This window comes from Acanthochromis polyacanthus, chromosome 1 (genome assembly GCF_021347895.1).
Source record: "Acanthochromis polyacanthus isolate Apoly-LR-REF ecotype Palm Island chromosome 1, KAUST_Apoly_ChrSc, whole genome shotgun sequence".
NCBI classification, from domain to species: domain Eukaryota; kingdom Metazoa; phylum Chordata; class Actinopteri; family Pomacentridae; genus Acanthochromis; species Acanthochromis polyacanthus.
In genome coordinates this window covers 40,191,899-40,217,225 of record NC_067113.1, presented here as the reverse complement: position 1 = coordinate 40,217,225, position 25,327 = coordinate 40,191,899, and the positions used below count along the sequence as shown (strand labels likewise).

The 25,327-nt window shown below is 37.3% G+C and overlaps 2 protein-coding genes across 3 annotated transcripts; both read right to left on the bottom strand.

The window, feature by feature from the left end:
* Positions 1-346: 346 nt before the first annotated feature.
* atp6v1e1b (ATPase H+ transporting V1 subunit E1b) lies at positions 347-11,536 on the bottom strand. The gene is made up of 10 exons (XM_051953189.1): positions 11,412-11,536; positions 11,237-11,292; positions 8,347-8,412; positions 6,722-6,831; positions 6,419-6,485; positions 6,216-6,305; positions 4,911-4,979; positions 4,718-4,812; positions 3,798-3,885; positions 347-1,052 (listed from the first exon to the last, which is right to left on the bottom strand). The coding sequence occupies exons 2-10, from the start codon at positions 11,267-11,269 to the stop codon at positions 990-992; spliced, it is 681 nt and encodes a 226-aa protein (XP_051809149.1). The 5' UTR covers positions 11,270-11,292; positions 11,412-11,536; the 3' UTR covers positions 347-989.
* Positions 11,537-15,824: 4,288 nt separating this feature from the next.
* On the bottom strand, positions 15,825-24,274 carry LOC110961930 (apoptosis facilitator Bcl-2-like protein 14). Of its 2 annotated transcripts, XM_051951883.1 has the most exons (8): positions 24,009-24,274; positions 23,242-23,272; positions 22,310-22,760; positions 19,652-19,759; positions 19,175-19,236; positions 18,637-18,798; positions 16,634-16,747; positions 15,825-16,557 (listed from the first exon to the last, which is right to left on the bottom strand). In XM_051951883.1, exons 3-8 carry the CDS (start codon positions 22,749-22,751, stop codon positions 16,519-16,521), a joined length of 927 nt encoding a protein of 308 aa, XP_051807843.1. In that variant the 5' UTR covers positions 22,752-22,760; positions 23,242-23,272; positions 24,009-24,274; the 3' UTR covers positions 15,825-16,518. The 2 variants fall into 2 exon arrangements, with proteins under 2 accessions (XP_051807843.1, XP_051807839.1); XM_051951879.1 differs by lacking the exon at positions 23,242-23,272 and having other exon boundaries at positions 24,009-24,272.
* Positions 24,275-25,327: the final 1,053 nt, after the last annotated feature.

Here is a 25,327-nt window from a genome sequence, read left to right as displayed (position 1 = left end):
ACTAGGCCGGCCATGACCGCATGGAGCGAAAACAATCAGAGAAAAACAGAAGAAAGTAAGACAAATTTAAAAAAAAATACTTACAGGTTAGCAGGAGCTTCTCATTCGTGTGTCTCAGCTCAGTCTGTTTTCTGAAAGACGCTCTGCTTCGGTCTGGCATGTCAGCAAAACGCTCGGCGCAACCGGATAATTGGAGCATTTTTGTCTGACTAATGCCATGTGATAAACTAATGAACGAAGCATGAATGGGCCGGTCTGGCAGGAAAAATGCAAAAAAAAAAAAAAAAAACATACATGAGGCAGAAAGGAGAACACTCAGAGGCAAAAAAGAGCAGAGACGTGATACTAATGATTTATACTCTTTATTTTACTTTTCCACAATAGAACATTTTCAGTTTGAGACAATCAGAAACAAAACAACAACCACACACACGTATAATTTAATCTGGAAACCTCATATACATACAGTGCACCCTCTGGAATGATATCACCCACTCTTAATTCAACAGGCGATGTAACATCAATAAATTAACTCTGGAAGGTCATGTACGGTCTTCAGTTCTGCTTCTAGGACACCATTTGTCGTCTGCGATCGGTTGGAGCGGACATTACCAACACAACGCCCCATACAACTTCTAATGTGGGGCAGAGGCGAACGAAACCGGAAAAACCGCGACACAGACGCCGCGTTTGTCATGAAGACTGATCCAATTAGAGGACAAGCTGTTAAACACCCTGACTTTATCAGTGTAAACCGAGACCTTAGAAGGAGAGCAGCAGAGTAAACGGGTCCTTACAGCTGTGCGGCGTGCACATCTGCAGCGTCTACCATGTCCCTTAATGCACAGAAAAATACAGCAACACATCACACGACAACGCGTCTCTTTTTGCATGGGAAACTTCACAGACAAAAGGAATGATGTCTCTGATAAGACAAACAAAAAATACAAAATAAAAGGGAGAGTTTGTCTCTGATACGGCGAAGGCTCTCAGTCCAGAAACTTGCGGTTCGGGTTGGCGCCAAAGAGAGCCACTCGGATTTCAGGCATCATCTGCAAACAGAGGAACAGCCCATAAATCAGAGTCTTCATGATCAGTTATTTTCACCCTGTCATCATTTTGTGAAAAAAAAATCCTAAAATCTAAAAGGACATCTTCAAATGAGAAGATATTCAGTCGAGTTGCTTCAAAGCTGAGAGATGAAAACTACAGAAGTTTTAAAATATGTGCAGATTTTTTTTCCATAAATCTTTTCCGCTCTATATTTAAGTATAAAAGATGCACAAATGTAACTAAAGTCGGATTTGTTTAGCCCTCGTGTCGTCCTGCGGGCCAAACTGACCCGTTTTAAAGTTTGAAAATGTAGGAAAAATAAACATTTCTTCACAGTTAAACGTCTGACATCCACATTTTTGGGAATGTTTTTGGACATTTGTGGAAAAAAAGAAATGTTAAAAATGTTTCTTTAAGAACATTCACAAACAATAAAAAAATCAACCAAAATTTAGCAAATTCTGGTTGATTTTTCTGTGAATGTTCTGAAAGAAAATATCAGAAGTTTTACTGATATATATGGAATCATTTTAGATATTTTTAGGATTTTATTTTTGAAAGATTTTTTCCTCATTTTTTGAAAACATTTGCAAGAATTTTTTTTGCCAAATTTAGTGTTTTTTTAAAATAAAACTTTTAAGGGAAACCTTTAATGAATTATTGGAATTTTCTTCTTGAAGGTTTTGCAAATTTTCAGAAAGTTGGGGAATTTTTTGCTGAATTTTTTTATTTTTTTCAGACAAGGACCCAATCATTAATCTGTGTATGGTTTGTTCTTTGGTTTTTCCATTTCAAAATAAAATCTAAAAAAAACAAAAAAAACCCAAACAAACCGCGTTGTTTTTTTTGCTTTTCAGTTTTCAAAACCTAAATGTAGAAATGTATTATTTAAATAATGTAAAAAAAACACTGTGTTGGATTTTTGCATGAGATTTTTAAAATGCAGCGTCTTTTTCTTTTTAAACAAAATAAAACGGTGATTTGTTTTGTCTCATTTTATTTTGAAAGGGAAAAACCAAAGAACGAACCATACGCTGATTATTTACTACTTATCAACGCTCCATTCTGTTCTGCAAAAAGAAGAGAGGTCCGAGGCACTCCGAGCATCAGTTCCATTTATAATCAGACTTCCTGGGTCATGAAGACTTTTGTGAATTTCTGGCAGCAGGTAGAAAGTAGCGACTTTAGTGTTGGTGGGCGACGGAAACTTGTACTCTCTGGAATTAATCCAATTTTCTAAAGTGTTTCTCTTTGTCTTTAAATGTTGCTATTCTACCGCCAAATAGTGATGTCTTGCATCAGGTGGTGTGGTCATGTGACCTGGTTTCAGCCCTTATGAGGCACACCTCAGCCCTGGCGTTGTATTATGTTCTGATGAAGGCCCTGAGGTGGCTCAAACTGCTGTCCATGAGCCAATAAAGGCTTCAGGTACTCGGAGTGCCTCGGATCTCTTCTTTTTGCTGTTACAATGGATTTTTTTCCACTACATCCTGAAGAGCACCCATAATACTTCTCTTTACCCGCTCATGCACTCACCTTTTGCCCGTTTTTACTCCATTCTGTTCTGTTTCATTTGCTTATTCTCATTGTTTCAAACTTTTTTGATCCTTCGTGCATTTTTCAAAGTGTAAATATACGCAAAAAACACCAACCAAACAATCAACCTTAAGACATCCGACAGTGAAAAGCTTTTTTTTTTTAGGAGCGTGTTGCATCATCACAAAACATCATAAAATCACTCGACACGAAAACTGAGACAAAGCAGTTGTAAAAAGAATAAATAAAAATGCTGTTGTACTTCATGTATGATTAGAAACTGAGTATGGTCTGAAAGAGCAGCTTGATGAGAGCAATCAATGAAGTACTAAACACTGAATAATAATAATAATGATGCTTCTTTTTGTCTTTTGTGTTTTATGTACAAAAGTGACTTTATTGTGGTTCATATTAAAAACATGCTGGACTGCTGTTATTGATTTGTCTCTTTAGTACGCTGCTGCATCAAGTGCATGACAATATTTCTATGACTAACTGATTTTTTTGCATATTTTTTCAAAAACAGTAACTATTTTCCTCTTTTGTCGTTGACTACTTTCGAAGGAATACGGGGAACTGCCAATTTAAAAGTGTAAAGTGGCTCCACACTCCAAATAAAAACAAATACTCTCAATGAAAAAAAATAAAAAATCTGTCTTATAAATAAGTGCACAGGGTGGAGCTTAAGTTTCCATAACAGGAAAATGTATAATGTAGCATGACTTCATCAGCAGTGGAAAACACGTCTTATGTGTTTTCGAAACAATGGTAATCATACGGAGCACATTATATTAAAAAAAGTGGTCGTCTAACATAAAATGTTTATTTTTCCTACGTATGGAAACTTATTCCTTCATCAGAAATCACAAAATAAATCACAAAAAGACGCAAATTTAAAGAAATAATGAATGGAATATTAAAAAAATGCAGCAACTGACACGGAAAAAGAAGTTTGTCTGACATGAAAGCACAGAAATTATATTTGTGTCAGATGCAAATTTGTTACCAAGATCGCAGTTGATTAAAAGGAGAGCCGTTTTTCACAATTTAAAAAACACTAAAACAAAATATAGCAGACAGATTAACCCCATCTGAGCACTAAGTTCATAAAAACACACACATACAAAAGAAACGGCACTGTATTTGAGTCTAAATTAAACAGAAGTGCGGTGATATAAATGATAAATACTCTGATGTGTTTTTCCCACCTGCTGAGCCATGAGGTCCAGTCTGCTCTCCAGGGTGTTGGACACCTTGATCTTCCCGTCGCCGTTATAGAGCTCAATACCTCCAGAGCTGCAGGCAGGAAAACGCCAAACAAGAAACCAGACAGGTCAAATATGGAAGAAGCATCATTTATTAGGTGAAAGTCTGGGTCTGTGAGATTACATGTGTTTTTAACCCTACTGCTGTCTTCATTTACGGGCACCCAAAAAATAAAAAATAAAGTTTCTTTGTTTGAAAAAAATACAAAAATTCAGCAAAAAAAAAAAAAAAATTCCCCAGATTTCTGAAAATTTGTAAAACCTTCAAGAAGAAAATTCCAATAGTTCATTAAAAGTTTCCCTTAAAGGTTTTACTTTTAAAAATCTCCCAAATTTGGCAAGAAAATTCTTGTATATATTTTCAAAAAAATTAGTAAAAATCTTCCAAAAAAAATTTCTAAAAAAAAATTTGCTAAATCTTCAGGGAGAAAATTTTTAAAAAAATCCTTAAGTTTCCCTTAGAAGCTTTATTTTTAAAAATTTTGGGGCAAGAAAAAAAATTTAAATGAAAAAAATAATTGTAAATATTTTCAAAAAATTTATAAAAATCTTCCAAAAAATCCTAAAAATATCTAAAGTCATTCCATATATATCAGTAAAACTTCTATTTTCTTTAAGAACATTCACAAAAAAAAAAAATCAACCAAAATCCAGCGAACTTCGCTGGATTTTGGTTGATTTTTTTTGTGAATGTTCTTAAAAAACATTTAGAACAATTCTTTTTTTCCTTCCAAAAAAAGTTCAGATATTTCCCAAAAATGTTTAAAATGTGGACATCAGAAGTTTCCCTGTGAAAATATATTTTTTCCCCACATTTTCAAACTTTCAAACGGGGTTAAAGCGTTAAATGTGATGCTGCTTACATGTCTGGGGACAGGAAGTTGTCCTGGTCGATGCGAACCTCCAGGTTGGTCTTCACAGCTGCTTTATAAACGGGGATGTTCCTCTGGATGGACGCCTGCAAGGCAATTCAAAACTTTACAGCCTTCTGAGCAAACGTGGTCTTTTGTTGACAATAAAATATAAAAAGGCGACATTCAAACTTAAGCTACTCACCTGTACCAGCTGTGCGTCCTGTTTACGGCAGCGAATGGTCACTTTGGGCTCCAGAAGCTGATAGAAGCCCTGATATGAAAGATGAACAATGTTACCCAGCCGTGGTCTTTGAAGGTTACAATGTTTCCATTTTGTTACCGTCGGGCTAAAAATAACAGAAACGCCTCTCTACTGTTTATAATGTAACCATTCTATTTAATATCACATTTGATGTATTGGCTGGTTTTTACTTAGATTTATTGTACATTTACACAACTGTATTTTCATTTTCTGTCATTTCGGTCAATCAGTTTTATGCATTTTATTAAATTTGAGCGCACTTTACTCAGCTCATCTGTCCTGTGTTTTAATTTGTATTTTATTCTGCTTTAGCTTCATTTTTTAATTATCTTTATCCATTTTAAAGTTTGAATATGTGGGGAAAAAAATTCAGAATGAAACTTCTAATGTCCACATTTTCAACATTTTCGGGAAATTTTTAAACATTTTTTGCTCGAAAAAAAATAAATGTTAAAAATGTTTCCTAATAACATTTACAAAAAAATCAACCAAAATCCAGTGAAATTTGCTGGATTTTGGTTGATTTTTTGTGAATGTTCTTAAAGAAAATATTAGAAGTTTTACTGATATGTATGGAATCACTTTAGATATTTTTAGGATTTTTTGGAAGATTGTTACTTATTTTTTGAAAATATTTACAAGAATTTTTTGGCCAAATCTGAAGGATTTTTTTAAATAAAACTTTTAAGGCAAACTTTAAAAATTATTGGAATTTTCTTCCTTAAAGTTTTGCAAATTTTCAGAAATTTGTGAAATTTTTTTGCTGAATTTTGGTATTTTTTTCAGGCAAGGAAACAATATTTTTTGGGACCCGTCAATGAGGACAACAGGAGGGTTAATAGCTTCCGCGTACGATAAGGTGCGATATCAATAAACTCACTCGTTCACAATCCGATTTAAAAGCAACTGTTTCAAAAACTGAGCATGACAACATTCAGGAAGTAAGAATTAATGCATATCCGTTCTGTTAGACTGTAGTAGTACCTCATAAGCTAACACAACGTAGCATCAGAACACAGGAGTGAAGGTTGCTGATAATCCATCCCCGTGTTTCCAACATATAAACTGAATGTGTGCAGCGGCCGTCCTGTTTTTGATGCATTTAGTTTAATAAGACTTCAGCTCCTCTCAGTTTGGAAACACATAGACAAAGAACACGCCTGTCTTATAAAAAGAGATGGTTCTACATTGGTTTGGTTGAGCTCCAGCAGATGTGTAGTCTGGAGGCTGAAAGCTGAAACTAACCTGTAAGATCAATCCGTCCAACAGAGCTGGATACTTGGACGGGTCTTTAGCGACGTTTCCGAGCCGCTGGCGAGCCTCATTCAGCATTTCCTGATGGCACAAATACACACAGGGTGTTTACTGCTGGTGCTTTATTATTTATATACTCTTTCCATCTTTTTAATGTTCAGAAAACAGAGACAGAATGATGTGCAGCAGCGTACCGAGATCATGTCATCGCGGGCCTTCAGCACCTTCAGTCGAGCCTGGTTCATCAGGTTTGACATTTGACTGTTAAAGACACAAACAACACTCACACCGGATCGACTTGGATTTGATTTTGTTCGCGTGAAAACCCTGCAGACTGTTTGCCGCAGGTTACAAAAGCCCTATTGTCGGGCAAAGCAGCTAAAATAAAATTAAGGAAACTCTGCCACACACACAGTGATTTCTTTGTTCTTAAAATGACTGGATTGAGGAAGCAGGGAAAAACTCGACGTGTCCTGTGATGTCTCGCCATGACTCACATTTTCTTCTGCTGTTCAATCTGCTTCTCTTTCTTCTCATAGTACTCCATTATCTTCAGCCTCTGGGTCTGGACCAGACGGCCCTTCTCGATGTTGAACTCTTCTTCTGCCTGCAGGGGGAGACACAGTTCACTCAGAGGAAGCAGAAACCCTTCGTTGGACTGTCTTTTTTTTTAAATTTAGGGGTCAAACTAAACCGTTATTATCCCAGGTTTAATTATGGACAGCTTACAGACTTTGGCAGGACAGATGTTTTTAAGCATTTAGCCTCTATTATGTAAATAAGATCTACTACAATTCATGAATAACTACATCTGACTTTTTTAACCAGATAAAGTCTCACTCATTCATCACAGAGGGTCGCTACAATATTTTGACCCATGTTTGTTGTTTTTTGTCCTCACTGAAGTGTTTTATTCTACCTAATTTCACTTCCATGGAGACACCATCAGAAGAGTCAGGCTTACACTTGGGAGTCGAAATGAAGGACAAAAAGTTAAAGAATGTAGCACAACCCAAGGTGGAGTACAACCAGGGAATGGAAATAAATCTGTCTTGCAGCGCCGTGGATTCATCCGTTCAGCTCGTCAACTAGTTTTGACAAAACGCCGGAGGTTGATGATAAAATGAGGATCCCCGTCCTAAAGAACTATTTTAAGAAAACTTCCCACCTGACCCTCTCAGATTTTGCCAAGTTTTTACATACATTTAATACATTATACATGATGGGAAAATCCAAAATTTGAATGCTTTATTGTCATTAGTTTCAAAGTTATGGCCATTTGAAGTAGGTAGGGGGTACCCTTAGCCTAGTCGCGCTAGACCCAGGTCTGAAGACACAAGGGTCTAGGACCGCTCAACAGGGAGGGAGGCGGGCTAAAAGGTTGTCTATCAAATCACTCTTCAGCAACTGGGTTGGTATACAACCAATCAGCGCAACGAATAGGCTCCTAGAGCGCAGGAAATCAGAGGATGCAGGAGTTCGGTGAAGCCTTATTTATCGTTCTTATCTTATCCTTTGTTTATCTTTCAAGTTGTATTTTAGCTTCAAATCTTTAAGGGCTGTGGCCAAAGCTGAGTCGAAAGATAACTGTTTATTGTGAGCAGCCATCTTCTTGTCTATCCTTGTTTCTATGGTTGTTTCCGGTTGTTTCTGTCAGAATCGTCGCGCCTCTGTCGTCACTTATTTACGCCCGCCTTCTGACTCTACACTTCATGGTGATTGGTCCGGCCACTTTTAGGAGCATCCAACCTCGAGGCTTATGGAGGGTAACTAGACCCACCCTGGCAGAGAATTAAATTCGTTGCCGTGGGTTGTCTAGCGCGGCTAGGCTAGGGTACCCTATTATTGCAGCCAAAATTAAGACTTGAAATTGTTGACCATTTTCAGACTTCTATAACTTCTGAAATGATATGGAATGACCCTAGTTCATACTTCTTCTAGACGATACGTTAACAGCTATGACAGGTTGTTGATCTTTGCTGACTTTCCTCATCTGTCATTTTCTGCCGATTCTTAACTGACGGTTCTCGAATAAAAATGCAGAAAAATCTCCCAGAAACCCACAGTGATCACTCATCTAACGCAGCCTCCATTGCGTGGTGGCGTGTTCGTGCGTTTATACCTTTGCATCGATCTCCTCGGCCTTCTCATTGGCCTCCTGCTCAATGAAGGCCATCATGTGCTTGATCTGGAACAGGAAAGAGAAACAGTCACAAAAACGACCCTTTATGCCCCAACGCAGCATTTTTAAAGAACTTCAAAGAGTCTTCTTACAATCCAGATAAAAAATACTATTTATATTCCATAATATCTGTGACTCTACTTCCAAATTCAGAAATTAAAGCCTTTTTGTAAAGCACAGGTCAGTTATTAAAGTGCTATTCTCTATGAAAACATCAGGTAAGATCATTAAAGATCTTCATTAAACCCACAGAAAATCCTTGTGCTGGATTTTATGGAGAAAATATTACAATATAATGTGCGAGACAAGTACAACATATTAGTAAAAATTTAAATTGAAAGAATTTGTTGTGCTTTATAGACTCTGTGTGGAATTTCTTTCTACAATTTTTGAAAAGGTGCAACTTTAGGAACAGGTTACAACTCTTTTTTATTTTTTTTCAAGTAAATTATCATGCAGCAGGGTTTTGCAGGATCCTCCAAATGTGTTCAGAAAAAAAAATCCTGTGGGTTTTAAAAATATTCTACCTTGTGACGGGAATGAAACGGTAAATAAGGCTTCTCTAATCACAGATAAAAGGCCTCTCTCATGCTTAAAGATGTGCTGCCCTGCTGTGAAGCAACTCTGCTGAAAATCTGTCACTTCACTCAGAAACATTTGTATATTGAGGTCTCCAAATGTGCATCCTCTGTATGCTTTCAGTGCACATAATTTGTTCTACTGCATTTATAACACAGGAGTAACTATCAACCACGTCAGTTCCTCTGTTTTGCAACTCTGGGCTGCTCATTTATTCCAAAGTTGTGTTGTAAGTTTACAGTGCAGACAGACTAGTCCGTGCTACAAGGATGAACCGACAATTATTTTCACTTTCAATCTTGCTCATAGGGGATCTAAAGAACCCTTGGATTTGCTGGGTTTTCTATGAATATTTTTGGCATTTTAGTTCTATGTTAGTCATACTTTATACAGCCATACAGTATAGTATACATGTAGTCTGTTGTAGGGAATGAATGTGATTGTTTGTCTCTATGTGTAGTCCTGTGACAGACTGGTGACCTGTCCAGGTGTCTCCTGCCTTCACCCAAAGTCAGCTGGGACAGACTCCGCCCCCCCGTGACCCTAATGAGGATGAGCCCTGTAAAAACCCACTGTTGCAAAAACACATCATCAGTTTTTATTTAGTGTTTTTTTTTCATTACTTACATATATATATATATATATATATATATATATATTTTTTTTTAGATAAATATATGGCTCTTTATTCTATACTTGGGTTTTACAGATTATTTATATAGACATAATCTGCAAAAAAATATATATATACAAAAATATATCGATACATAATTTATTAGACATATCTATATTATTTTCAGAATTGTTTGTATATTTTATTAAGAAAAATTATACATATATGTATATATTTTTCCCTAATTTTTTCGATATTTTATTGTTTTTACAGTCTATTTTTAAACCCAATCTGTAAAAAATAAATAAATGCATAATCTGTAAATATGTGTACAAATATAAATAAAATATATAGTATTTTTGACATTTTATATACATCTATATATACATAAAAATAACATATATATTATTTATTATATATATCAATATTATTTTTGCTATTTTTGAATATTTTATTTAAAAATATATATACATGTATATATCTACATACGTCTATGTAATTTTTTTGTTCATTTTTTTCTACTTTTGTTTTTTACAGATTATTTTATACCTAATCTGTGTGTATGTATGTATGTATATATATATATATATATATATATATATATATATATATATCATAAATACATGTACATGCATGTGCATGGAAGTATAAATAAATATATATGTATATACATATATATACACACATGATTGGGTTCTGCAGGATTAAGCATTGTTTTGTATAGATAATGGACGGGTGGAAATTCCCACCATAAATATCACTGCAGAGTCTAAGCTTTAATATTTATTCTACTCGGGTTAAATCTTATTCTACAAGCTGCTGCTGTGTATGTGTAAAATAAATAACAATGGCTTGACTTCAGATGACTTCCAATACATCTGACAATTGTTTTTATTTTGAGTTACTGTTGACTGGTTGTTTAGAGCATAAACTGCTTAATACTTGCTTTTAATGTGTAGCCAGCTGTCAGAAATGAACAATAAACAACAGAAAACAAGAAAAAGTAGCTAAAATTTGTAGACAAGAAGCTGATACCAGTAAATCTTTGCTTTAAAAATGTGTAAATATAAATTAAAGGTATTTTATCAGTGAAAAACCGAATAACGCTGCAATGAATAGGAGTCCATTAATATGGATTTTTGCCCTTCAGGATGGTAAATCCAACCATCAGAAACGTAGAGTTAAGTTCTGCAGCTTCATGTTGGTCCCTGAAGCTTATTTTCCATGTGTGGTGGGATTTCCAGTGAGCAGACATGGACTCAGTCACTCCAAGTTCCTCATCGGGGCCTGGCATGTGTTCATCATGTGACCACTGACCCTCCGTTAGCTCCCACACCGCACTGGCTGAAAATTGCCACTTATTTATACGTATAACTTGTATTCATACGCACAAAATCCCCACTACAACACCTCAAACCTAGCAGTCTAGCTGATGCTGGTGCTTAATTCAATGCTAGCCCACTGCAGCTATTTCAATGTCATTCTCTACCACACACACGCTTCCGGCTAAAACTGCAGCCAGCAGAAGGATTCCTCAGAGTTAGAACGCGTTTTTAAGCAATCATAAGACGTCCTTGTGCAATATGTGACGACGAAAGGTTGACTGGAGTCATTCTGAAGGTTAAAACGTCTCATTACCTGCTTCTGTACGTCGGCATCGCTGAGCGCCATGGTCGCAGCTTTGACAGGTCCGTCTGAACGGAGAAAAACGAAAATGACACAAATTAGACACAGAGCGACAACAAACAGGCCGTCAGTGACAACCGGGACGTTTTAAATCCGCGACGCGAGCCGTAAAATACAAATAATTTACCGGAGAATCGCACAGGAGAAGGTTTGAATCAATCGCCGCAGTCGTGACTGCTAAAAATGTCTACAGAGGGATCAGCTGATTTGCGAGGTCACGTGATGTTTATTTCCTGTTAATGGGCCAATCAGGAGCGAGGAAAAAGAGACGCGTTTGTGGTGACGCAGAAGAAGAAAATTATTAACATTTATGAGTTTTTGTTTTGTTTTATGTGTATTTAAATGTTCATGTTTGTGTTTATAGCTAAATTTAGGTTGGAAAAATATTAATTGAACTTATATCATCCCTCTGTGTTCATGTGGAGTACCAGGAGTGCCACAATAAAATATAAATCTGTTAAAAAATAAGGAAATAAATGTGTAAATATCAAGAGGAATAAATACAAGAATAAATTAATAAATAGGTAAAAAGGTAAATTTTGTCTTTGCTTTTCTCTTTTTTTACTTTTATTTTTCCATTTTGTCATTGCCTCCTTATTTATTCTTTTATTTATTCCTCGTTATATTTACACATTTATTTCTAAACAGATAAATTTATTTATTTCTCTTTATATTTACATATTTATTTTCTTATTTATTTCTCTTTATATTTACACATTTATTTCCATATTTTTTAAACAGATACATTTTTTATTTCTCTTTATATTTACACATTTCCTTATTGATTTCTCTTTATATTTTCACATTTCTTTCCTTATTTCTGAACAGATAAAAGTATTTATTTCAGATTTATATTTAATATTTTATTGTGGCGCTCCTGTGACTCCATATATTCAGCGTTAGCACTGCGTGCTTTTATTTGCATTTATCGTTCACTTCTTTTCTCGTCAAGTGTTAAGAAAGCGATGAAAGCTAAACATTATGATTTCACGCATGCAGCTTCTCGCATACGTTGCATAAAATGCATAAAATGCATAAAATGGTAGCTGAGAGCAATTTTAAGCTTGAGCTGTGCCTGAGTGGTCGAACATGGATCAAACTGATCCACTTTGTCAAACAGAATAGTTTTCTATTAGAAACGTACGAAGAATTCAAATATCTAACAACCAGAAAAGGTCGAACAGCTTCCAGGAGCATCGACACATTCTGCAAAGATTTACTGGTGGACTGAATATATTCACTCCATGTTGAAGAAGAAATGTCCTGTTGCTGTTACTGCTGCTGTTCTTCACAATATGTCATCTGCAGGAACTTTTTTTTAACTGTAAATAAGCTTGTTAATGTTGTTAGAGTGTAACTTGAAGTTTTTGCATGTATTTCTACTTTGTAGAGCTCAGGAGCAGGGCGTAATAGACGGGCCTAGAGGATAGAAGAGGAATTACCACAATCAAGTGAGAAGGACGATGGTAGTAGACGTGAGGAGGAATGGCTACCAGAAAGATAAGGATTAGTAAATAGTAGTGACAGTGGAGCTGAGAGAATGAGTCCAGAAAGGATGCATCACAACATATTATTAGTGTCATGCTATGCTCAGTTCACAGACAGACCCAATGTTTTGCCAGTGCTGTGCATACTCTTTCTGTTATGGCCTGGCTAATAAAACAGATTTCAGTTTGATTTTGATGTGCTTGCAAAGTTTAGAATAGTTTCCTCGCAGTAAAGCTAGCCATAAAAGCATGCAGTGCTGGGGCAGTGCATCCAGATATGGCTGACAGTCGATGGATAACGAGCGAGAGATGCAGGAATCTATACAGGAGAGTGAATCCCTCAATGGTGTTTGGATTATTTTATTGTTCACATCACATTTCACAGTTCAGTACACTGTCTATCATTTTATCCATTTGTTTCTTAAATCCATATTTCTCGAGCAAAATGCGTGGTGTCCACCTTTTTTTTTTTTTAGAAAAAGGTTGAATAAAAAATGAAGTTCAGACCTTGTTTTTAAATAAATAAAAATAATTGGTAAAAAAAAAAAAAAAACCAACAACTGAGGTGATTGTAATTCAATGGGTTAAGGCGACATTCTAAACTGTGACCTTTTAATTCCTTTTTGGACAATATACTAACATACATGAGTTATTGACCCACAAACTTACAAATTCTCAAAATACAAGCTCCTCAACTCTGTGTTTGGTTACTGTGATTCATTCTAATTTTTTAAAATTACAATGTTTTCACAGCATCCTCAAAACTTAATTGAGTTTTTTTTTTTACAACGTGACTTGAACATCATCATAAAATAATGTCTGCTTTTTCTAGTGATCTTTTTTGGTAATATGTTTCTTGATTACCACCATTTGTGCGTCTGTCTGCCTTCATCTTTGCAGACGTTGCTGACACGGCTGACAACGGATGAGATTTTTCTTCATTATTTATCTGTAAGAACCTCAAATTTGTTATTTTTAACTGCTCTAAGCCTCAAGCAGAGAAAACATGAAGCTACTCTTTGGTATCATCTGAACGTGACATTAACTTTATGATGATTTACTCGAATGAAGCTGGTTGAGTTTTGAGGAAAACACTTTAAACGAACAAGTCAAGTATCTTCTAACTAACTGGAGTCTGTTGTGCATCCAGAATCATGATGTTTCCGTGTGAACCAGGTGCTACTGATCTGATCTGATGTGAACTGACCTGTGGAGCTGCAGTTCCTCCGATCAGCCACTGGGTGTCTCTGTAGCTCCACTCGGGTAGAAAGCTGTGAGCTGTGTGCAGGTGGTTTGATCCCGTCAGGTGTGTCTGAGTGGAACGTACCACCTGCTCAGGTCAGCGGGGGGGAACACAGATACAAAAGTTTAAAATAAATCTAACATGTGATGATTTCACAGTTTATGTGCATCTACATTAGTATAGAGAGGTTTTACTGCTCCAATCACAGACTGACCTGCTGCTGACATCATCACCTGTTCACTGATGGCAGCAACAAACTGGAGAAGAACTGAGTGATCCTGATGACAAGTTCATGGATCGAATAATAATTCAGTGGATTCTTTACTGCAGGAACACTTTTTTTCCCCACCATCATATTACCTGAAAACTAAAAGACTCTCCTCAGGGAAGCGGCTCCTTGTATATAAATCAAAATGCTGGAAAACACAGAGAAATACTAAAAGATAATTTTATTAAAACCAACAGAAGCTGGAGGAGGATTAATGCAAATAAAGCATAAATTCTGCATCTTCCTGTTGTTGCTGTGAGAACAAAACTGGACTTTCTGAGTGTAAACTGACTCAACAAAACCTGAACTCCAGTCAGAGAGATTAGGTTTCATTAGATTAGATTCATTATTGTCGCTGGGAAAACAAACATTTTACGCACCCAAAACACCACAACACGAGTAAACTCGTTTTATGGCTTAACAAAGACAAAAACACACAAAAACTCTTACATTCTAGTTTCTTTCAGATTCTGTGCCGTTTAGAATCAAAATGAAAATAAAAACACATTTTTCAGTTGAATATTTTACTAAAACATTTCACAAATACTCCCTTCACTGATAGGAACATTTCATATAAATCATAAATGCAAAAACCTTTCATTATTGTTTATAAATTTATTAATTTTTACTGATATATGTGAAAAACAAAAAAATGGAAACATACACTTAAAAGAAAGAAAAATAAGTAAAAAACAAAACACATTTTCACAGTACTTAAAAATAAATCTCACGTTTAGGTCGGATATTGTCCATTTATAAAGGAAAAAGAAGAGTGGGAAATATCAAATAGAAATATATTAAAAGAAGTGATAAAAAGTTCTCATTTCACACACATACACTTAAAACGGCCAGAATTATCACCAGAAGGACTCAGATTATCAGCCAGGAACGTTAAAAACCCTCGACGGGGACACCTCACTCACCCGCACTCTGGTCGGCGGGGGTCCTCCAGGCGTAAACTAACCGTGACGTCACCCGTTGGTTTCAACACCGAGAAAATGAAGCCCGGATTTTGCTACTTCCTGGTCGCCGTTTTGGATTTTTGGAGCCAGTGACGTAAAAAGCGTCATCAAACAGACTGGACCGGAGAGCAACTAGGGGCAGGATTGGCTGAGGACTCTCTTATCCCGCCCACATTTTACCGCAGAGGCTTCTGTTGCTGTCTATCAAGTATAGCCACGCCCCCTGGCTCCGCCAACTTTAACGATTCATTTAAAATTCAGTATTGATTTATTTTAAGATCGGCCACCTGATCTCTCATTTTGACCTTGAAAACTAACGAAAAAAAATTATATACAGTCTATGCACCGTACTCTGTTTGGCTCCACACTTGCTGATGACCACTTCCGGTCTCAGAAAATGAAAACCGGACCTTTATTCGTTTCTGCTTCTTACCGATTTTATTTTGGTATTGTAAATATAAAATGAAAATCAAAGCATTTTTTAAAAACTTAACTGGAAAGTTATGTTATACTGTAAATAACAAGCTTCTTGTTATTTTGTTGTCTTTTTTTGATCATTTCCAAATCTCAAACCCTTGGAATCGTTTACTTTGTGATGAATTTATTAAAATAAATACAACAACTTGTCACAAGAATAAAACATGTCAATATATCCATAAAATGAACAACAATTACTCATCTATTCTAATTTGACTCATTGTTACAGTTCCCCATTTGGCCACATGGCAGTGCTGTTTTCACCTGAGCTCACTTATCAAACTATAGCAGATTATTTAAAAAAAGTAGCATTTAGGCAGTTTTCAAACACATTTCTGCACTTAACGTGAAACCTGACAGAATGCATTGTGATATAAATGGTCATTATTTATTCCTGTTACACAAACCGTTCACAAAATAAAAATCTAACAACACAAACAACACCACTTCTATCACACATCTGGTGTTCCATGATTAAAAAGTGCAAGTGCTGACTAAACTACACTTCTATTTCTTCTTTCTAACCACAAAGCAAATAATGCTGATTTCAAAAAGTCCTCAGAAATCGACAGCTTTAATCACAGAGGATATAAACGGTACAAAAATAATTTATTCTCCGTCTCGTCGCCCCTGAGAGGACATGATCGTTTGTTTTAACGCTCAGAGCTGCAGACGTTCTTATGTGAGCAGATTTGTCTGAATAAAAGCACTAATCTCCTGTTCTGTGCTCCTCACTGTAATGCTGCTTCTTTGACGGCCAGCAGGAGGCGCTGTGGAGCTAGAAGACCTCGTCCAGTTCACTCTACTTCATCCTCGTCTTCCTCAAAGGCTGCCTCCTGAAAGAGACGACGTTAGAGTCATTTAAAAGGCTTAACGGTCAGATTTACTGCATGAGGAGGTGTTTGTACGTACGTATCCGCCCTGCTGCTGAGCCCAGGTGGCGTAGTAGTCCTGCAGGTATCGGGCTCCGTGGCGCATCAGGAGGTTTGTGGGCAGAGAGTTCACCTCAGAGAGACGACTGGTGACCTGACGGGGAAGAGAAACGTTTCAAAGACGATGATTCACCAGACTGGGAGGTGATGACGACGTGGAAGCTGAGCGGTGACTCTAAACTCTGAGAACGGCGTGTTTTTTTACTTCTCTGATCTTTACCTCGTACAGTTTCATGGTCCTTTAAGTCTCCAACCGAGAATAAAAACCGTTTATTTTACGTTTCATTTCTGGCGGAGTCTGCGGGGTGTTTTATTTTGAAAAATGACTATTGTCTTCCCATTTCATTTTTGTCTTTTTGTGTCTCGTTTTGTGTCTGATTTTTGGTTATTTTGCATCTCGTTTTGTCATTTTGTGTTTCATTTGTGTCATTTTTTTAGTCTTTGTCATTTTGTGTTTAGTTTTTGTCATTTCGTGTTTCGTGTTTGTCATTTTGTGTCTCAGATTTGTCATTTTGTGTCTCGTTTTTATCATTTTATGTCACATTTTTGTCATTTCGTGTTTCTTTTTTATCATTTTATGTCACATTTTTGTCATTTCCTGTTTCGTTTTTATCATTTTATGTCACATTTTTGTCATTTTGTGTCTCAGATTTGTCATTTTGGGTCTCGTTTTTATCATTTTATGTCACATTTTTGTCATTTCGTGTTTCTTTTTTATCATTTTATGTCACATTTTTGTCATTTCCTGTTTCGTTTTTATCATTTTATGTCACATTTTTGTCATTTTGTGTCTCAGATTTGTCATTTTGGGTCTAATTTTTGGTCATTTTGCATCTTGTTTTGTCATTTTGTGTTTAGTTTTTGTCATTTTGTATCTCAGATTTGTCGTTTTGTGTCTCGTTTTATCATTTTATGTCACATTTTTGTCATTTAGTGTTTCGGTTTTTGTGTCTTGTTTTTATTATTCCGGCCCGTGGTGCTAAAAAGTTTAGAGTCGGCTGTTTTAAAGCTCGTGTCTGGAGTTTGAATCGCAGCGTCTCCCAAAACACTGTTGGTCCCTCCCTCTGATTTCGCCCCTTTATTTGTGCACGCGCGCAGTACATGAGAGAAGTGCCCGGAGTGCTGCAGCATCTCGCCTGTTTTGCTGTTTTCCACTCTTCTACATTTAGTACATTTAGTAAATAAAGGAATTACGTTAGAATGCTGTATTGAGTCTAACTTGTCCTAATACCAAAATAACATGAATCTGCTAGGACGAACGAGTAAAGTTTCAATATGTGATTACACTCGTGTATCCCTCTGGATGACGTTGTTTATCAAACTTAGTGCATTTACGCGTGTATATGTGTTACATTGTTTATTTATTTCTATCTAGAGTTCAGAATTGCATGACTCCTCTGACGAAGAGTATGTCCCAGACGCCCCAACATCTTCCTCCAGAGGTCGGGCATCTAAACGAAGCCGTCAGGCGGGCTATGGAGGCCGTGGTCGGGGAGCGAGGCGAGCACCCCGAGCCAAAAAACGTCCTGCAGTCTCTTGGCCTGACAAGCCGTGGGATTGGTAACTTTTCTGGAAGTTGCTGATCCCTGATGCTCTCTCCTCCACAAGCAAAACAAATGTGCGCGCGGTTGCGTAGTGCGTAGCTCGCCCACCTCTGCATGGGCTTGCTTGCTGTGCGCGTAACCGTTGATTGACAGCATGACAAAGCTGAAGCTCGAACTTGATTGGTCGGCAGCAACCGGCGCTTTTTGGAATAACATGGGGGTCTATGAGAGGAAGGCGGAGCTCAGGAATAAATTTTCATATCGCGTTCTACTAACTTTATATTATAGTATCGAACTAGACTAACACATTTAAGCTTTGTTAAAAAATGATACATAAATTGAAAACAAACGGAAACTCCGGACAGCAGCTTTAAGTCACTACTGATCTGAAATCAAACTTGTTGCACACCAAAAAGAGAAGACTTTAAACTGTTCTCACCTCACAGGTGACGGCGATCTGGGTTTTGGGTGAAGCTTGAGGCCCCAGAGCCTCGGGGTCGGGGTTCCTGAGGCCCATCATCATGAGCAGTTTATTTATCAGCTCCCTAAAGAAGCTGTAGTTCCAGAACAGTTCTGCTGCGATGTTGGCGTTCTTCAGCTCCTGGAGGAGATGGAAAAACAAGCCATGTTCAGTGTTTTAAAGAGCTTTATTCACTGGGAAAATCACATTTAATGACCGTCTTTAACATTGGAAAACCTGTTTCTGCTTTGGCTCAGCGATAACGGAACATAAGAAGAACAGAAGTGAGGCTGAATCTGGAGAGAAGTCTGATCACTGGTGAATGTTTCTCATGTTCACCAGAGATGATTAACAAACTGTAGAAACACTGATCAGTGAACTCTAGACCTGCCAGAACTGATGAGCAATAACCTCCACTCTCCTGCCATAAATTCCAGAAGAACGTCCTGGAACTTGATGAGTTAAAGTAAGAGGACATTTTGAAACTTTTCAGATTAGATAACAAGTCGTTTGATACCTGCTCATTCAGTCTGTCTCCACTTTCCCTCAGAATCAGACCAATAAGCTTCTCCGCCTCACCTAGAAAACACAAGAATTTCAGTCAATGAGGAAAAAATACAAGAAAACAAACAGATTAACGGATTTACAGACTAAACAGGAAGCAGTACTGTAGCACTCGAATTTTACTTGAAAAAACAACAAAAACAAGACAAAAATATTACAAAAGCGAGAAACAAAATGAGACAAAAAAATGACAGAGTGACAAAAAATGTACAAACAACAACTGGCAGTCCTCACTAACACCACGACTGTCACCAAGACAGATTCTTCCTTTCTACTCTAGAAAACATTCAGTGGATGAAACAGCTTCTTATCAGAGCAGATGCAGCTGGAGGCTTCCATCAGGCCGGATCAGGGATGTACAGACAAACCTCAAACATTTGGTTTAAGAGAGAAACGTATTCATGTTCTCACAAACACTTTGCTTTCTCACCGTCTTTGGAGTCCGTCTCCCACTCTGGAGGAGTGAAGGGGATTTCTTCAGCGATCTCCGTCAGTCTGCTCACAGCCTTGGCCAAACGATCGTCGTCTTTAGCCTCATCTGGAAAAAAACACAAGAAACAAGAGAGTATAAATACCAGCTGGCAGAAGGTCAATAAACTGGAAAATAAAACTTTTGCTGCAATTTTACATATTAGCTCCTTCACATTTTATCCCTGTAAGACCCAAATACAGAAAAACAATACCAAAAAAATCTATCTATATAAACCCAAATATACAAAAAAGCCAACAAATTAGCAAAAAAAAGTATATATATGCATAAACTTGAATATATAAAAATCATATATATATATGTCAGGGTAGAGACTGCGATTTGGTAGAGTTGGAGTCTCTACCAGTAGAAACTCCAATCCTACCAGTAGAGATGGAACTTTAAATCTGACCCCTGCCCTGACCCCTGCCCCTAACCTTAACTAACCCTGACCTTTAAATCTGACCCCTGCCCTGCCCCTAACTAACCCTGACCTTTAAATCTGACCCCTTCCCCTAACCTTAACTAACCCTGACCTTTAAATCTGACCCCTGCCCTGACCCCTGCCCCTCCACCTAACTAACCCTGACCTTTAAATCTGACCCCTGCCCCTAACCTTAACTAACCCTGACCTTTAAATCTGACCCCTGCCCTGACCCCTGACCCTAACCTTAAAAGTCTAACCTTAGCCCTGACAAATCTCTACTGGTAGGATTGGAGTTTCTACTGGTAGAGACTACGATCACAATCTCTACTGGTAGAAATTCCAATTCTACCAAATCGCAGTCTCTACCCTGACATATATATACAGAATAAAAAAAAGACTGATTTTTAAACCTGGGTTTTACAGGGTTCTAAACTGAAAAATTGTTCCCATTTTTGGCGAGATGACTCAGCAGCTTTTCAGGGCTGACTCGGAATAATTGAAAATGTGTCACCAAGTGATTCACTGCACCTCCCTTCACTTCAAACAAGTCTGTATATCACATAAACAGCACACAATCACATAGACATAACTGTAATGTTAGTCTGGTAAATAATTAGAAATTATAGAGGCGACTCCTCTGATTGGATAAAGTCAGATTGTTCTGAAGTTTATTTTCTCACTTCATTTATAAACATGAGTTTACGCTCTAAACTGCCAGTTTGGAGTCCTTCTGAAGACTCCATGATGTTCATGTAGTAAATTATGGTCCCATTTAGAGTAAAAAACACGATAAAGTTACTGTTGGTAGCTGTTCTATCAGTGTGAATAGAATCTCTGAGTTCTCAGTCAGATCCACCCTGATTGCTCACATTTGCTTTCAACAGACAAAGATGTCAGTCGTTGACTAACCGACAGGTGAAGCTGCTCCACCCTGCTACCCACGTTAGAACCAGTGGGTGACAAATGATAGCGTCACCATCAGTATTTATGTTTCCCAAAGTTTTCAAGTTTAGCTCAGAAACTACTCGTTTAAATGGGGAAAATTTAAATATGAAATTCTTCCTGAGTTCTTAGTCACACAGAGTGAACCTTCAAGTAAGCTTGTTTTACTTTCACATTACAGAATTACAAATTTACAAATTATAGATCAAATATATATGAATCGCAATTCAAAATGGCTGACTTCCTGTTGGGTTTTGGGTGTTGTTGCAAAAGGCTTTTTTGTGCGTCCTGACGAGTTACATATGTGTACCGGGTTTCACAGCTGTAGGAGAAATGCGGTCTGGGGTCTGAATTTTCATAATATTCCAGGGGGCGCTGTTGAGCCATTTCAGCACACACGTGTACCATTTCCCTAAAATGTCAAATGTCTGGGTGTGTGTGCAAATTTTCGCATATTTAAGTATTTTAAGGCATCAAAAATGTGCTGCGTTAAACGGGTCCTTGCATCCTTGTTGGTCAGCAATTCCAAGCGTGTCCACCAGGTGGTGCTGCGACTGAGGGCGTATTTTGACCCATGGATGTGATGAAGGTCAGACTCTGATCACACTTGTAAAGTTTGAGGCGGATTGGAGCATGCAGAGGCTAGCTAGACTACACTTCCTGTTTGATGGTGAAACGTCTAAAATTGCCGCATTCCGCTGGTCGTCATTTCCACACCCTCAGACTTCTGTGGAGCATTCTGGTGACTTTTGATCACCCATGTCTGGTCTACATCCTGGACAAATATAAGCTCTGTCGGGGTTAGCCTGTTTGGGTTTATAGCTTCTAAAAATGTCCAAAAATGACACAATTGTCCAAAATACCAATCATAATTCAAAATGGCCGACTTCCTGTTGGCTTTTGGGTATTGGTGCAACAAGCTTTTTTGTGCGTCCTGACGAGTTACATTTGCGTATGCAGCAAATGTAAGCTCATACAGGGTCAACAGAGACCCTGATGAGCTTTAAAAGTGATCAAGAAAATATTAAAATCAATTCTAAAACCAACAGGGAGCCAATGGAGGGAAGCCATCATTGATGTGATGTCATCTGTTAAAACCAGTAAGAAGCTGCTGGACCAGACGGAGGTGACAGAGGAGCTCTAATGTGATGTTTTTCTTCAGTTTCAGGCCTTTGGTCAGACTAAAAACATTCCAATATATCCCATTTGTGTTCATATTAACCGATAATCTTCGTTGTTTTTGTACATACCGGGTTCATGTGACTTCACCGGCAGTCGCTCATCAGCTGGAGGATTTAAAGTCCTGAAGTTGGCGTTGTGTTGAGGCGGTCGCTGTGGTTCTGGGTCTTCTGTCTGAGGTTTGACACATTTTAAAATGCTCGACAGACGTTTCCATCCCTTCCTCTTCTTCTTCTTTCTCACCTCAGTCTTCTCTGGTGTCTGGGATGGAGTCGTCGTTCCGTTAGCATCTCTGCTATCCTTCACCGGTCCGTCGACTGCATTTGACTTCGCCTCCTCCTCCTGCTGCTGCTGCTGCTGCGGTCGTCGCCTCTGTGCGAACGCCATCATCAACCTGAACTCCACCGTGTCGTCCATTCTGTTGCTGTCTGAGGTGGATTCAGGGTCTGAGCCGCTGGACGGGCTGTGGTGGGAGGAGAACAGGTCGTGGATTTCCACGTGTCCGTTCGACATCTTGGTTCACTGTAGATCAAGGAGACATAACCAGAATACACCCAAACATCACGATAAAGTGGTAAAACGTGTGGTCGGGGTTGGTGCGAGTTTACCAGCAGCTCTCAGCTTCATTTGGTCCCATGTTGATTCTTTACTGATATTTTAGAAGAAATAATTAGCATTTTTTTGCTGTTACTGTTTTCTCTACAAGATCGTAAACTCATACACCGAAAATGTTTACTTTTGACACAAGACAGCTAAACAGCTATGTTAGCCTAAAGCAACGCACAGATGAATGAAACACACAACTGATCAATACATTTAAAAAAAAAAACTGCTCAAGTTCCAGTTAAAAAATGAGAAAAAAATGCATCATGACTTATTAAAACTGCAATATGAGCCACGAGTTTAGCAGGTATGGCTATTTGTTTTCAAAACATGCTCCTGCAACCTGTAGATTGCCTCAGTTTGATAATATTTTAACGGAACATAAGTGCCTAAAGTTTACCGTCTTCTCCAAATGGATCCTCCTGAGGTCTCTGTAAAACACAGATTTATTCTTCAGATGACTCCAGACCAACTTTCTCTATTATTAGGTTGAATATTGAACATATTCTTATATACTCTCCCGTTCATTCATGTCCTTTGTACTGGATGTTTGCTTCAGATTTTATTTTAACTTTAAAACGGGTCAGTTAGACCAAGAACATCACAGGAGGGTTAAAGTTTCATTAGAACAACAAGTTAAGTTAAACTGAAATCTGATTTATTCCTGATTCCTGGCAGTCTGGAGGATTTACTTTTCTGGTCATTTAGGTTTCATTCCTGTCGAAACTGAAACCATCGGGATTTTGTCCTGACATGATCCAACTTTATTCCAGCTGTTATTTCCTCCAACACACATCAGCACGTTAACTGACTGTTCTATATAATAAATGAAATAAAATGAGACTTTACAGCTGTTTAAAGCAACTTTAGCTGCTCTGTGTAGCTGGAAAACTACTTTTTGTGAAAGTTAAACTGTAACAGAGCAAACTGGGATTCAATTAGTTTGAGAAGGAAAACAAAAAGCGGCTGTAAATACTCGAAATAACGTCCTAAATGTCAGCTTAAGAAACACGACTAAAGACGGTCGGTTCGGCTGTTAGTCGGTTAAAAACGACTTTTAGTCAATTCAAGCGAACTTTTAACAACACAAAAACACTTTTAACAAACTTTTAAACAAGTTTTGTTCTCATGTGAGGCATTTGTAGACACAAAGATGAATTTACTTACGGTTCAAACGGCCAAAAAAGACAGTAAATGAAGATAAAATATCCGCCGAAGCTCTCTGTGACAGTTCGTGCCGGTTACTAAGCTTCTCTCCTCTGGTTCCGGGTTCTATATTTTCAGCGGTGCGTCATGACGTCAGACGCTGTAAGGTCCACAAAGGCTGACTGTTAACCATGGTAACCACCAAACTTTTTAATCATGTGGCATTTTTCTGAACTGAAAGTGAAAGGGATGGAAAATGAGAAAGTAAAAAAAAAAAAAAAAGACAGTTCCAACTTAATTTATTCGAAATTTTGTCTTGTTTTTGTTGTTTTGTTTGGTGTCTCATTTTTGTTGTTTTGTGTCTTCTTTGTCATGTTTTGTCTAATTTTTGCCATTTTTGTCTTATTTCTGTCGTTTTGTGTCTCGTTTTTGTTGTTTTCTGTCTCTTTTGTAATTTTTAGTCGAATTTTAGGCATTTTCTGTCTCATTTTTGCATCTATTTTTTTTGCAATTTTTTTGTCTAATTTTTGACCTTGTTTGTCCTATTTTTGGCATTTTCTGTCTTGTTTTTGTTGCTTTGTGTCTTTTTTGTTATTTCTTGGTCTAATGTTTTTTTGTGTCAGATTTTGGGCATTTTCTGTCTTGTTTTTGTTGTTTTGTGTCTTTTTTGTCAAATTTTTGGTCTAATCGTTGCCATTTTTGTTGTTTTCTGTCTCTTGTCATTTTTTTGTCTAATTTTAGGCATTTCATGTCTCATTTTTGCAATTTCTTTGTCTAATTTTTGACATTTTTGTCCAATTTTGGCATTTTCTGTCTTGTTTTTGTTGTTTTGTGTCTTTTTTGGTCATTTTTTTGTCAAATTTTTGACATTTTCTGTCTTGTTTCTGTTGTTTTGTGTTTGTTTTGTCATTTTTTGATCTAATTTTTGTCATTGTTTTGCCTTGTTTTTGTTATTTTTGTCAAAGCTTTAACCTAATTTTGTAATCTTTTGTCTCATTTTTGTTGTTTTTTACAAAATGACACGCTCTGTCATTCTCAGATTTCTATACATTTATTTTTTATGTTGAGAAAACAAAACGTAAACAGTGGGGATTTCTTTTTGTTTTTATCGTCACACAGACGCTTCTAGAAAAAACAGGAAAATGAAACTGGTTTCGTTTTGACTAAATTCACCCTGTGTAGCAGCTGTCAGAAAAGAGGAAGTTGCAAAAAAAAAAAACAATCAGGAGGAAGCTTGTAACCTCACTGACATTTAAAACTGGTGATGATAGTAGCTTCTGGAACAAATTCCACAGCGTCTTCATTGTTTTGAAACAGATCTGGAATTGTTTTCCACAAAA

Coding starts and splice junctions, on each gene's coding strand:
- LOC110961930 (XM_051951883.1), bottom strand. CDS start 22,751: ATGTCGAACGGACACGTGGAAATCCACGACCTGTTCTCCTCCCACCAC. Junction 19,760..22,309: donor GGTGAAGTCACATGAACCCG/GTATGTACAAAA, acceptor GTTTTTTTCCAG/ATGAGGCTAAAGACGACGAT. Junction 19,237..19,651: donor GGAGACGGACTCCAAAGACG/GTGAGAAAGCAA, acceptor TGTGTTTTCTAG/GTGAGGCGGAGAAGCTTATT.
- atp6v1e1b (XM_051953189.1), bottom strand. CDS start 11,269: ATGGCGCTCAGCGATGCCGACGTACAGAAGCAG. Junction 6,486..6,721: donor ATTGAACAGCAGAAGAAAAT/GTGAGTCATGGC, acceptor TGTCTTTAACAG/TCAAATGTCAAACCTGATGA. Junction 4,980..6,215: donor TGGACGGATTGATCTTACAG/GTTAGTTTCAGC, acceptor CTTTCATATCAG/GGCTTCTATCAGCTTCTGGA.